Below are 14,897 nucleotides of genomic sequence, written 5' to 3' on the forward strand. Positions count from 1 at the left end.
TTGTTGGCTGTGGTAGTTGTCATTCTGAAATACAGGGATTGTCTTAGATCTGGGACTCTGTGCCTCAAACATATGTGCTAATTCCTAACCATCATTATGATAAGAGTGCCACCATGTGGATTAGCCCAGTATTTCACTAGTTATTTATGTACTGTACTTCATTTATTCAGCTTCAGTTGAACCTATTTCTCTGCAGAGAAAATGAGCTTATCTGTATTTCATGATGTACTCTTGGGAGAGCTAAACCATGAGCCAAACTATGACTTAACTCAGCACAGTGCAGCAGCAAATGACCAGGCAGGAACAGAGTAGACAGGAGCCCATGCATTTGCTAATTGGTGCTGACCTGTGTTCTGGCTTAGTATTATGTGTGAACTGGGCCTATGAGAACCTACATATTGAAACGTCTGGCATTTGTTATGAGAACGGTTTCTATTGACCCACAGAGCAGCAGATGTAACTCCTGCACGTGACATAATGTACAAAACTGGAAAAGGAATATACTGTAGTTAGCTTATACTGAGATTATCTTATTGTTATGAAAGTTGCTGGGACCCAGTGCAGTGTTCTGTTTAGTGTCAGGCTAGCACCTGGGGGACCAGTCCATATCTTCACTCAGCTGTGAGGCCAGTCACTGCCTCTCAGCCTAACCGACCTCACAGGGGTGGAATATAAATGCTTTTTGTTATTATTAAGAATTTCATGGTTTAGTGTTTTTTCACTTAGACTGAAACCATTATGTTCAAATACTTACCATACTTTTTCCATTTGTAGTCCCACCAGAAGTAAATGAAATAGTAGTTACTTCTCAGAAGACAACAATGGGACATGACCAGAAGGTACCTGAACGTGAAAGGCTAAAGAGCAAAGACCACGGTGTCAGACCTAAAGAAAGGAGATAATGTCTAAAATGTGTCAGTTTGAGATCAAGCCAACTTCTCTAGTGGATCAGTTATAACAAAACGGGTACACTGAAGATTCCTAAGAATATGTGTCTGCACCTGCTCACTGATACTAGCATGAATTGGCTCAGTTTTTCCCCCTTATCAGCATTCCATTTCCTGGTGTGTGTGTTTTGAATGAAAGTTAGTACTTCATTTAAATTTCCCTGCTATTTCCTTATCCTGGTAACTGACTCCTCCATAATAGGATCCCAATTCCTTTCTGAAATCTGTGCATATTCACCTCCTTTTCATTAGTGAAGTAATTTCCCCTTTTTAAAAAGCTCGGCATAGACAACATACCTTGCTTAAGTTTTCATTCCTGGTTTGTAATTCTCCTGAAATGTTTCAGAAGAATCCCCTCCTCGTTTTTCTTCACTGCTTCAGAATTATTTGATAGGCATGAGTGCACCGATACATTTATGTGTATTGGTGAGCCAGTCAAGAGCTCATCATCTTCAAAGGCATTTATGTACAGGCAGCATGTCAAGCAATATCTTCTTATATAAGTCAGTAACCCACAAAATGTTTACTAGCCAGCCATACATTATTAGTAATTTGTAATCCGCAAGAGGTTTTCATAAACCTTCTGTGACTCATTCGCTGGTTGCGGTTCTTCTCGCCATAGCTGACTTGGTGACTTGACTATTTTTTATGAAAATGGATTAATAATGGGACAAGAAGATTGACTGAAAAGAACCCTGGCAAGGGGTACCAGGCCAGAAAACCAGTCATTTTTAAAACCCCATCACTATTCTTGTTCTTTGTGTGTATATCAAATCCAGACAGATTATTGTGAGAAGTGAGGTTACAAGGAACTAGGCAGAGGGCCTTCTCGGTAGTGACACCCCCCCTGTGGAACGCCCTCCTGTCAGATTTCAAGGAAATAAACAACTATCTTACTTTTAGAAGACATCTGAAGGCAATTTTTAATGTTTGAGGTTTTACTGTGTTTGAAGTTTTAATTTGCTGGAAGCCACCCAGAATGGACGGAACAACAACAACAACAACAACAACAACAACAACAACAATGCTATATAATTGGGTGGGTGACTTAAAATAAACATCTAAATTAACTAGTGTGACATCTTTCCCAAATGGTCACTAGGCCCAAACTCAGCCTGCCTTCTTGAGGTTCTTCTCTGTCCCATTCCATTTGGATTTTGTTCTGCCATTTCCCAATTAAACTTTCCTTTTAAAGGAGCTGTGGCTTTGACCCGACAGCCAAGAGTATCTTTTCCTAATTGTCTTCTTGATCCATTTGTCATATTCCCTAAAATAGTTGCTTCCCTCTTTTTCAGATTTAGGGACCATGCTCCAATGCTTGAACCCTCTTAGCTGAGTTAACCTGCCTCTTGCTTTTTCTGTCAGCAAAGATTCAAATCTGAGTTTGCAGTTTTTGCCTGCTGCACACCTGCCTCCTTGCATCATTGTGTTTGGTTCCATTTCCATTTATTCCATACTTGTTCCTTTTCCTTGTTCCTTTTCTAACCCAGCGTTCTGGTCTACAAGCAGCTTTGTATGTTCCTTCCTTTGACTATAGCCTAGGACTAACAGTTTTGTTGATTAAGAGCATTATGGCCAGAGAGTAGATTTATATTTATTCTTCTGCCCATGAGCTTGAAAATATCACTTCTAAACATGGCAGCCATATGCAGCTGATCACTTCCAGAGGAGTGAGTGGGGGCAGCAGAACGCTAAGCAACACTGGATTTTAGCTGTTTGACTTTAATAAGCTAGCCCATATGCCATTTACTTCCCTGTGCACTGATCTGACAAAGGTGAGTGCTAGGGACTAGATAGGCGAATTGGAGCACATGTGCATATCAGCATTCCAGGCAGTTCTGAACCCCAGAGCATTATGGATAAGGTGAGAAGATATTACTTTGTTCGTTTTGCAATGCTAATGGGAAAGCACAGGCTTGCAGTGTGCCAGGCTGCAGGCTGGGTGCAGCTCCTCGTTTTAAGCTGTGTCTAGATCCTGCACAATAGTGAGTGGGGAGCTCACAACCTTTTTCTGTGTGCAGTGCCTATTTATTAAATATCCTGCCCAGGGCAGCAGACATCAAGTAGTAAAATAGTACTATTAAAAATATAACAAAAGCATATTTAAACCAATAAAAGCACTTAAAAGCATTAAGAATTCTTTTAAAAAACATGCAAAGTAAACGTTAAAGTAAGTATTCTTTTATTTTTTTAAGTGTATACCTCAAGGAGCAGTTCAGTTGGCAGATGAAGCGCTGTATGAAACAGGACTTGAATGTCTTCTAGACTTGGTTGATAAACACTGGAATGGTTGTAAATCACTTCATTGCAACCAAACTTTTTTATGTAAGTATGAGTCATTTGTTGGGGGATGTGTGTTTCTCCATGATAATTTGGCTCCTTCCTCCTGCAAGGTGACTTGCGGGTAACGATAGCTCGGTTTCCCCCATGAATTTCTCCAACCCTGGCAACAGGTTTGACAGATGTGCACTGCTTTTCACCTGGCAGAAATAGTCCCAGTGGGGAATTGAGAGGTGCGTTTTTATTCTCCCTCACGTGTTTTTGGCCTCTTCAGCACCATTCACTGCATTTGCTCAAGGAGCAAGACTGACCATCATAGCTGCCAAGTTCCGGCCTGAGAAATAAGGGACTGGACCAGAAGTAGTGCTGCCGACATTTTGGAACTGGGCGGAGCATGCTCAGAAGCTACTTTTGATGCTGCTCTGCCCTGTTCCAAAATGGCCGCCACACCAGAAGTCGTGCTGCAGCCATTTTGGAACTGGGCAAAGCAGCATCAAAAGTTGCTTCTGAGCATGCTCCGCCCAGTTCCAAAATGGCCGCCGCGCCAGAATAAACCGGGGGAAAACAAAAAAAAATTGTTTTTTCGGCTGGGGACAGCTGGAAAAACGGGTTTCCCAGGGAATACGGGAGACTTGGCAGCTATGCTGGCCAATTTAAAGGCTTATGAGGTTATTCCGAACTCCTGCTGGGATGGACACCTGTTGCCATGTGAGTAGCAACATGAAAGTGGTCCCTTTCCTTGGGAAGCAGGAGATTGCTCGAGAGAGTGATGGGAGGAGTGTCAGCCAGAGTAGAAGCAACGTGAGCAACCCTTACCTGGGGGAAGGCATCTTCCCAAACTGGCATTGGTTACCTCGGTTTCTTCATGCCAAGAAGCACAGTGGGGCAAGGGAGGATCCCAACGCCTAGTCTCTCTGCCTGGAAATAATCACAGGAAGAAAATGGTCTGAAGAGGTCTCATGTGATTAATACTGTGTTTTGTAATGTGACCCCGTGTCTCAATACTTGGCGCAGCATAAGGATTTTGAAAAGGGGCTTCTGTTTGAACTGGCGCCTGGAGAACCAGTGGTTGAGTGACTCAGTAATGATGCTATAAGAGGGTCATGGGTCACAGGAGCAAATAACTAATTTTCCAGCAGCAGAATTTCTTTGTGAACTTGAAAATACAAAGGTGTGTCCATCGGACATCTCCTTCTGCTCTCATAGTAAAGCAGCTCTGTTAGGATCAATTTTGCTGAGGTTACTTGCAAGTAAAAGCCATGCTGCTCTACTGGAACAGTGAATTTGTAAAAACTGAGCAGGTAGTTGGAAGGAAATTACACCCCCGCTCCCCCCCCCAAAAAAACCTGGTCGCTAAATATGAAGTTAGAAAAATCTCCTTTAATTCCTAGCTCAGGCAGAAACTGTTTTGTCTGCAATTCAGAAATCCACGCCAACAGATCAACAGAGATCTACAGAACACCAACAGCTGAATAACCTTCGGTTAGAGAGACAGGCTTTGCAAAAGCGTATCTCTGAGCAAGAAGAGCAGTACAATGTCAAGATCAATAGTTTGGAATCAGACTTGAATAGTGCTAAGAAAGACAGGGTAAGTAGAATGCAGTATTCCACGACTCCATGATTTCCCTGTGCATATAGGTACCGTATGTACATACATATAAACAGTGTTCTAATCTGGGATTGCAAGATGCAGCTGTCGAACTCCCAACAATCAGTTTCAGATTTTTTAAAAAATGCATTTATTCGAACTTAAAAGTCCACCCCATCCAAAGGACATAGGGTGCAGGGTACTATACTAGTTTTCCTGTATTGCTGATTACCAGATTTGTCTTCTATCGTTTTTTGCTTAACGTTGCTTCTGCCAGTCATAGGGAAGAGTTCAGCAATTGGTGACAAGTTCAGCAGTTCACTCTGGTTTCCGATGTTTCAGCAAGCATTGACTATGTACTCCTAGGCAAAGGGGTAGGAAATTGCTTTATTTTTAAAAGGAAAGTTGAGTTTTTGTTTCCAGTGTCACGTTCTGTCCTTTTTGTGGAAGTTCAGCATATACACAGCCATCACTAAAGGCCATGGAAAGCACAAATCCTGCCTAACGAAACTCTCCCCAGGCAGCAGTGGTCTACATTTCAGGGCAGAATTTCTCCAGACTTGTTTGCAAATCAGAGATTTCTTTCTTTTCAGTTTAAGCCACCTTAACTATGGAAGCTCTATAATTCCTTCAAAATACGAAGCAAACACTGAAATTCAGACCATTCTAATTTATTTTGTCCTATGGTGTTGCGTTTGTAGCAGCTGTTCCTTGATCCACAGGGTCTATTCTGATTACTTTTAGCTCAGAGGATCACTGGGATCCCACAGTAGTTGGAGCAGCTATTGGGGAGAATCTGTAGGTAGGAGTGCTCAGGGGTTGCACCCACACTGGCAGCTGGAGCTTCCCATTTGCTTTTGTCAGAGCTCTGCAGGGCATATCATTGAAAGGTTTATAGCCCCTTTATGGAATTACTGGTGTACTTGGCCAGTATTTCAAGCCACTAATACTGGGTAACACATGCATGAATTCCTTGTTCTTCATTTTTCTGTAATTTACTGGTCAGCAGCTTGAGCTAAATACGGTTGAGTCTACCTTGCCAATTAGTCACTACAAATCCCTCTTTCTTTCCTCATCTTGTTGGATTTCAGTCTCACATCCACTTCAGAAGACAGGGTCAGATTGCCCCTGAAAACTCTTCCCAGTTCAACCGTATGAACATGCTTAACCTGCTACCACTGACATCAAAACAGTGTTCCCTGGGAGTGTGCCCCTGTCAGAACAGGAGGACAGGAAGAGTACACCTGCATGAAGCCTTGGCCTTGGGCCTTGGCCTTGGCCTTTAAATGTCCTGGCTTCCTGCTGGATGGAGGACTTGAACTCAGATCTTCTTCCTCTTTTGCTTCCTTGGTTGCTCAAATTGGTACAGAATGGAAAAAGTCAGCAAGGGTTACTGGGAACATGCATGGCTAAGCAGGTGAAGACGTTGGTCCAACCAGCTTGCCCCTTTCTACTCCCTTGGCGGTGCTGCCGGCCATCCTTTCTCCTCCCAAGGCCCTCGTGCTGCCCAGCTGAGAGGGACTTGACCTGTGTCTCAGTCACATGGTTCCCTGCACCAGTGCCAGGGGAGGAGCCTCTCATCCTCGCCCGTGTGAGTGGTCTTAATGTAGGCCTGTCAACAGAGTCTGAAATGCTACTTTAATCATTTGTAATGCCTAATAAACAGGGACACGGGTGGTGCTGTGGTCTAAACTGCAGAGCCTAGGGCTTACTGATCGCAAGGTCGGCGGTTCGAATCCCCGTGACAGAGTGAGGTCCTCTTGCTCAGTCCCTGCTCCTGCCAACCTAGCAGTTCAAAAGCATGTCAAAGTGCAAGTAGATAAATAGGTACCACTACAGCGGGAAGGTAAACGGCGTTTCCGTGCGCTGCTCTGGTTTCGCCAGAAGCAGCTTAGTCATGCTGGCCACATGACCTGGAAGCTTTCTGAAAACTCTCCCTCGGCCTATAGATCTAGTGAGATGAGCGCCACAACCTCAGAGTCGTCCACAACTGGACCTAAAGGTCAGGGGTACCTTTACCTTTAATGCCTCATAAAGGTTTGGTGAACTAAGAGTTACTTAATCATTTTTTCTGTCTCATCGTTTTCTTCTTTCTACACGCCCCCCCCATTGTATTAGGATATATTGAAGCATAATTTAGACAAATTGCTGAAAGAACATGCAGCTCTGAAAGGGCACAGTCCCAAAATGGAACAAAGGACCCAGAATGCAGATGCTACTCAGGCAGCACCACTGCAGATCATCAGTAAGTTTCAAAAAATATATATCTGAATAAAGCAATCCATGCGGTTGTTTGGACACATAAATATTCTGTATCCTCCATCCAATAAAGGGCAACTTCATAAGTTTATAGCAGTTGGGGGAGGGGCAACCTAGAGCAGAGATCCTGGAAATGGCATGTGGAACTTTGCATTTTGGTCTTTTCTAGCCTTGCACTAATCACTGCAGACTCTTTATGAATAGCATTTGCTGCAGTGCAAAGGGGGGAAATGAGCCTATCCCTGGTGTACAGGCAAAGATGCTTTGGGCACAATCTAATTGGTGGTGGTTGGAAAGGACCGTGAACCTGGCAGGGCCACCAGGCCAGCTAAGTGGGGGTGGGTGGTCACCAGAAGCAGGACCGTGATGTCTTTCCCCTTGCATATTGGACTGTCTTTTAAAATGCACACACGCACACACACTAACAAACACAAATATTGCTGTCATGTATTCAAGCACAATGTCACATGGAGACCTAGTCACATAAGAAGCCTGCTAAGCAGATTTTAAATTCCCTTAAATTCCTGTTGATTGATTTTCAGAATGATAACACTGTACAATTCACTCGGATTAAGGTTCCCACACTTTCCACCTGAGGTCTGATATAAAAAAGCATATCAAATATATGCATTTTTGGGGTTTGTAAAATGGCATTTCAGAGGAGTAAATCTCAAAACTTCAAAAATTTCTTAACCCTAGTGTCTGAACTGATTTCGTTCTCTGTCTCAGTCTTGTTCTGCTAGATCCTGTTGAGATCCCAATGCTTTGCTCATAGGAAAAGGTTGGCAGCTGCTACCCCCAAATACCTTTTTGGTCCCTTTTTTTAACCCCACCCTTTGTTTCATGGAGGTTATATACAACATGATTAAAACACAATGCTTGCAAAGATTAAAACTTTTTTAAAATACATCACTATAACCTATACAAGTAGAGTTAAAGTTGCTTCAATTTTATATCAATACTCATAATTCAATACCCATCAGTGGTACTACTAACTGGCCATCCCCTACAGACCTCAGGGCATAGAGGTGAAACTTGGAAAATTAGAATATCGTCGAAAAGTGCATTTATTTCAGCAACGTAACTTTAAAGGTGAAACCAATATATGAGATAGATGCATGACATGCAAAGCAAGATATGTCAAGCCTTTATTTGTTGTAATTGTAATCATTTGTCGTTAGGTGGGTCAATTATAAATGGAATGTAATTAATGAAATGTAATAGCGATGTTTATTTTTGTTTATTTTTGTATTATTGTAACTATTTGTTTCATTACTGAGGAATTTCCAAAAGAAAGCATTTTGGGCCTCTAAGCGTTGGGCTTTGTACACCAGCACCAAAACCTTGAATTGAATTGGGCTTGGTAGCTGACAATCAGCCAGTGTGTTCCCTTTTGGATCCATGACACATAGCTGCCTCACTCAACTGCTTGGCTCAGCTGACAAATACCCATTCCTTCTGATCTTTTTCACATGGCTTGGGGGAATGCAACAGATGGGAGTGCAACAAGCAAGCCCTTTCTCCTCATCTTTTTTATATATACTTCCCTGTCATACAGTGCTAACGCCTTTTTAAAGTAAGGTGGTTGCCTATGGCTATATTCTTTCTCTCTCCAGAGCTTGAAAACCATCACAAGCTGTTGGCTGATGAAAATGCCTCTTTGAAACAGCGCATCCAGCACTTTGACAAGATGCAGGAACTCACAAAGATGTTGCAGGAAAGCCACAGGTAGAAGCTTAGTACTGGATGTTAAGTGGAAGCTCTCAAGATTTCAAACGTTTGACCATTTAAAATTTTGCTCTTGTGTTCCATGACATCCCGCTTCTCCCAATGTGTGGTCACTGTCTTTGCCAAGCTGCTTCTAGCACATGTTCTTTCATCTCCCTCCACACAGAGCTGCTCCTCCTTGTTGGGCCCCAAGCTCTGCTCAGCCACGTTGGCCACCTGGAACCTCCAATGCTCAACGTCTAAATAACTAAACGTTGAGAAAAGTGAGGAAATGGAGGGCAGACCCAGGAGGAGAGAAGTGATTTCACAAGATGGCAAAATGAGTGAAAGGTAGAGGCAGGGTCTGAATCACAAAAGCCAAGAACCAGCTGTTCTTATACAAGTTTAATTTCAAGCCAGGTTCTCTTCCCTTCCACCCTGCTTACCTCCAAAAACTTGGGTTCCCAATTTTTCCTCCCTGACTGCCCCCTCAAAAAAGACTTGTCGTTTTTCTCTCTTTTTTTAATAATAATTTTTATTGATTTTCCATAAGATTGAAATATACAAAAAACAGAACAAAAAACAGCAAAAAACCCACAAAAATACAAAAAAGATTTAAAAAAGAGAAAAAAGAAAAACATCTTATTTGTAATCTTTACAATATCATCTTGGACTTCCCCGACTCCCCCCACTCTGGGTCCCTTGTAATAACCATATAGGCAATGTTCTCTAACTCTGCTATTTTCCTTTACCCATTACAATCTTATCCTTTTTGTTACTCCACTATCCATATCTAATCTTACCAATTTTCCCATATCTTAAATTTCTTCCCATCGCTTAATATTTTACCAGAAATGCAATTATTGTTCAAATCTTAAAATTCTATTCTCCTTTCTTAATTATTCATATTTAGAACCATCCCCCCCCTTTTGCTGGAACCAAATTTCCCAGACATCCCAGCGAATTCCTAATATCAAGCCAGTTTCAGACCATTTAAATCCATCCAATCCAATATCCCTTTATAAATCACCCCATTCCCACCCTTTCCCACCAAACCCCTCGAGTTTGTTTCCAGATCTTCAGCTGTCTCTTCCATGCTGCACCTGTTGCCCAGTCCCCTTCCACTGTCTTTACATTGTTTTTTGATTCTGTGGAAAGAAACCAATCCTTTACAATGTCCAGCTCCAGAACAACTTCAAATTCTCCCCTTTTTTTATCCAGTTCCCAGTGCAGACTTTGGACTCCCTCTCTCACTAGGAGTCTAGCAGTATACACTGTTTCTTTTTTGAGGCCTCCTTGTATCAAACCAAAGTCCTGTTCCACGTCTCTCACTTGTGGAACAATGTAACCTTCGTCTTTTCCCTCTTCTTCCGGTATTTGTGTTTGGGCATCTTGTAGATCCTATTTGTTCATTAAGTTCATATCTTTTTCAGATCCATTTTTTGCATCACAGCAGTCATTTCTTTCTCTCCACACTTTGGTAGTCTCTCTCAGTTGCTTGTTATTCTCATCCAGTTTTTGTTTAATCTCCAACAGTAACCCAGAGATCCTTTGCCAAGCCAGGTCTTGTGATGATGTTGTTATGGCTACAGCCATCTTTGACATCTCAAATTTCATATGAGTCCAGCAGAATATGCGGCCGGAAATGGCAGGGATCAAATTTCATCTTCTCTAACGCCATTTTTAAGTCCAAACTGCATAAATTCTTCCTTAAACACCATTTTCCAGATAATTTCTAAAAATCTTACTCAGTCCTTTTAATTTTTATTATTCTTTGTTGTTGCCAAAATCTAAGCACCATTCACTGACACATCCGGGAACCCGGGACCAGCTTCCAGAAGGGCTTTCTTTTAATAAATCGTCATTTTGCAGGATTTCCCACTTAATCAGTCCTCTCCCCTGTACCTGCAACAGAGGAGGGTTTTTATGTCCACTTTCCGATAAATTCAATGTCTCCTACTTTGTCAGCTAGGGATTATTTCATTGCTTTGCAGTCTCTCAAAGGGGGGGGGTAATCGACTCCCTTTTTAAATCACCCCCTGCAGCCAATTCTTAATTTTTTCAATAATTTTTTCCAAAAGCAGCTTTTTGCTAGCAGGTTCAAGTCCTTACTTGAAAGAAAAGGAAGAAATCCACCACTCTCCGCTGCCGGCACGTAGCTTCTCTTCACGAGGGTGACGGTTACGCTCAATATGGCCCCCGCGACTCCACTCTGACTCTCTCCGGGGCTCTAAGGCTTACCGGGGAGTTGAGGGGTCGCGTTTTCGGGACTCCGCTGAGCTTGTTCGTCCCCAGGAAGCTCGACCTGAGGCTCTTTTGGGGAGGTGAGGCGCTATCTCACCTTCCCCCCCCCTCGCGAAGCCGGGTTGCCTCGGAGCTTGAGGCAAACCCCGCCGGCTTCAGTGCTTGCGGTGGCCGGAAGTCCTTAGTGTTGACTTGCCGTTTTTCTCATACTGACCTCCAGTTCTTGCATTTGCAATCCCTTAGTGTTAAGAGAGAGAGAGGAGAGAGAATACCAACAGGTCTCAGAAAAAATGGACAAGTAAGGAGGAGATACCTGACCTACCTGAAGGCATGTGAAAAAATGCACATGAGCATTTTGTTATCCCGTAGGAGAGAAAGGGATATTCCCCCCCAAAAAAAAAAATATTATTGAAGCAGTGGAGCAAATGAGTAGAAAGAATTGGCTCCCTTTGACAGCCCAGCAGCCAAGACTGGCTTCCAAGCAACAAAATATCTCATCTATGATCTCTCCAGGTTTGAGTGCAGCTGTGTGCGCGCAGGGCTGTTCTTCACACCTGTAGGTTCCAGAGTTTATTTTGTAATGTAATAATTGATTTTCTTATTTAAAAAATGCAACGCTTTCTTGCAGAACCTTGGTTTCCACAAATGAACGTCTCTTAAAAGAACTGGAAGAGGCACGTTCCCGACATAAGGCTGAAGTGGAGCAACTACACTGGAACTACAATCAGTTAAAGAAAACACTTCCTCATAGCAACATCACCCAAAATTAACAGCAACAGGTGTTAATAACAGTGAAAGTCATGTGAGTGTAAATGATTTATAAAGGATGACTAACCCTTGGGGTTATTTACTTCCATTGACCAACCAGCTTTTAGCGTGTGGCTGATTTCTCTTGTACCTCATTTTTTAAGATATCCTCACCATGGTTTTTGGAGTGAATATATTAAATTATTGAATGATTTTAACGCATTATTCGATCAATGGCAATTTATATGGAAAGTCAAGTTTTTTAAGTAAAATAAAATTGATCTACTGTGAATTTTGTATTCACCTCAAACTTTTTCAAATAGGGATCATGTTTATCATTAACCAAGTTATTGTTGCAGAGCTGTGTACCGATACTTTAGGAACAGCTGCAAAATCATGGCATTAAAGCATGCTTAAACTTTGAGCACTTCTGCTCATGGAATGAAATTTAGCAGTAATGTGACTTGCAGTGCAATCCTGTCCATGTTTTCTTGGACTGCAGCCTTAGAAGGGACGAGGGATTCTCATACTGTAGCGGGTGCTTTAAAAATAATCCTAGCTTATTCTTTCACTTATCCTGTCCTTGAACGTGATATCTGTGGATCAAGAATTAACCTCTGGCATACGAGATCAGTAGCTGCTGTTTCCATATTCCATTAAAAAGATGCTGTTTCAGCAATACTGTCCACACCTTCATTGATACCATTTGATCAACTAATTAGGTTGATTGCTCACTGAGATCCAGTTTCTCTCTGCATTCTGGCAGTTCCAAATTTCTGCTGGTGGGAAATATCATGGTGTGTGTCCTATGTTACTGAACTGACCTTTTGTTTTCTTTAACGTTTTGGACAGTTATTTCTGGATGTCAAACCACTGAAATTTTGCATCTGCTGGTGGAATGGCAAGTAAAGGATTTGCCAATCAACGTGCCTTTCCAAGTCCAGCTTATCCCTGTGGGGTGGTATCCAGAGCCACATGGTTGCTGCCTCAAATTCCTTTGGTACTAACTACTTTTGAACAAAAAGCATCTCCTATGGTAATATGTTCCCTGCTGAAACAGCACCTTCCTCTTCACAGTCGGGTGGGGTACAAAAAAAATAATAAAAATAGTAATAATAATAATAGTATTGTTGTTGTTATATTCCAGAACGGACAATTGGCTGTGCAGTGTGTGTGTTTTAAAATGAAACCATGCAATATATGCTTTTCTTACTCAAGAAATATAAGTGGACCAGATAAAAAGCCTCTCTAAATGCACTTCATTTTAAAACGTCCAACCATTTTTTAATTCTTGTTTTCCAGATAAGGCATTCTAATTGAATCATAGAATTGCAGAGAAAAGGGCAAATTCCATGCTAGGGCTCATTATGAAATGAATTGAAAATAAAACTGCCACTATCATAATACCGTCATACAAATCTCTGGTGTGACCACATGTGAAGTCCTGTGTACATTTCTGGTTGCCTCACCTCAAAAAGGATATTGCAGTGTCGGAAAAAGTTCAGAAAATGGCAAGCTAAATTATCAAAGATATACAGCAACTCCCCTGCAAAGAAAGGTTGCAGCATTTGGGACACTTTAGAGCAGGCATCCCCAAACTGCGGCCCTCCAGATGTTTTGGCCTACAACTCCCATGATCCCTAGCTAACAGGACCAGTGGTCAGGGATGATGGGAATTGTAGTCCAAAACATCTGGAGGGCCGACGTTTGGGGATGCCTGCTTTAGAGGAAAGTCGAGGAAGAGGTGACATGATAGAAGTGTGTGAAATTATGCCTGGCAGGGAGAAAGTGAGGAGAGCAGTTTTTTTCCTCCCTCTCTCCTAACACTAAACTTTGTGGACAGCCAGTGAAGCTGAATGTTTAAAGATCCAGGACAGACAAAAGAAATTACTTCTTCATGCAGAGCACAATCAAAAGTATGGAACTTGCTCCCCCAAAAGTCTGTGATGGCCACCAAGAGGGATGGCTTTAAATGAACAAAGTCATGGAGAGGGCAGTCGATGGCTCTGCTCTATCCCCACAGTTGGAGGCAACAATGCCTCCAAATACAGTGGTACCTCTAGTTAGGAACTTAATTCGTTCCGGAGGTCCGTTGTTAACTGTTCTTAACTAGAGGCGTGCTTTCGCTAATAGGGCCTTTTGCTGCCACTGCACACGATTTCCGTTCTCATCCTGGGACAAAGTTCCCAACTCGAGGTAGCTCTTCCAGGTTAGCGGAGTTTGTAACCTGAGGTGTTTGTAACTCAAGGTACCACTGTACCAGTTCCTGCTTGCTGGTTTCCCACAGGCAACTGGTTGGCTACTATGAGAACAGGATGCTGGACTTGGCAGGCCATTAGCTGGATCCAACGGGGCTGTTCTTATGTTTTTACGGACAATAGTGGTCTCCATTGAGCCAGGTGGCATGCATGTTGAGGGCAAACCCCCGTGAGGTGATCTTGCCTCTCCCCCTGCTGCCTGTGTGAAAAGAGTTTCATGGCCATGTGAGCACCTTTTGTTCATTTTAGAAACCCTGGAGTTTTTCAGTGTTGAAAAAGAAACTCCTAAGAGGTTTCACCGAAGGACTTCATGCAAGGATTCCTTAATGCAGCCAGAGTTCTAATGCAGGGGGTCCCAAAACTAAAGGTCCGGGGGCTGGATGCGGCCCAATCGCCTTCTCAATCCGGCCCACAGACGGTCCAGGAATCAGCATGTTTTTACATGAGTAGAATGTGTCCTTTTATTTAAAATGCATCTCTGGGTTATTTGTGGGGCATAGGAATTCGTTCATTATTTTTTTCCAAAATATAGTCCGGCCCCCCACAAGGTCTGAGGGACAGTGGACCGGCCCCCTGCTGAAAAAGTTTGCTGACCCCTGTTCTAATGCTATAAGGATCTGAGTGTTAGCCCTGTAGGCAAGTTGGGTAGTACTGTATTACATTGGTTCCACTGTAAACAGCAGGGAACTGGTTGGCTGTGAATGGTGAGCAAAATGTAAGGGTGCATGAGGTGTTTGTAGACTGCTTTGTGGAGAAAGTAGGGCAAGTACACCTTGAATGCCGTATGAGGCAGGATAAACGCAGCTGCCACCTAAACTGTACAGTTGCAAGTTATGCTAAGCTGCCTAAAAATACTCCAGTAGATGA

At 42.6% G+C, this 14,897-nt stretch overlaps 1 protein-coding gene across 1 annotated transcript in view; it reads left to right on the top strand.

The window, feature by feature from the left end:
* The window catches only part of CEP72 (centrosomal protein 72), a 32,474-nt gene extending 20,023 nt beyond the window's left edge, over nt 1-12,451 (top strand). Inside the window, exons 9-14 of the mRNA XM_035136386.3 lie at nt 775-839; nt 3,143-3,272; nt 4,619-4,815; nt 6,934-7,060; nt 8,691-8,802; nt 11,654-12,451. Of these exons, the coding sequence (XP_034992277.3) occupies nt 775-839; nt 3,143-3,272; nt 4,619-4,815; nt 6,934-7,060; nt 8,691-8,802; nt 11,654-11,795 (773 nt within the window). The 3' untranslated portion in view covers nt 11,796-12,451. The remainder of the gene's footprint in view (nt 1-774; nt 840-3,142; nt 3,273-4,618; nt 4,816-6,933; nt 7,061-8,690; nt 8,803-11,653) is intronic.
* The last annotated feature ends 2,446 nt before the right edge of the window (nt 12,452-14,897 follow it).

This window comes from Zootoca vivipara, chromosome 12 (genome assembly GCF_965207765.1).
Source record: "Zootoca vivipara chromosome 12, rZooViv2.hap1.1, whole genome shotgun sequence".
Taxonomy (NCBI): domain Eukaryota; kingdom Metazoa; phylum Chordata; class Lepidosauria; order Squamata; family Lacertidae; genus Zootoca; species Zootoca vivipara.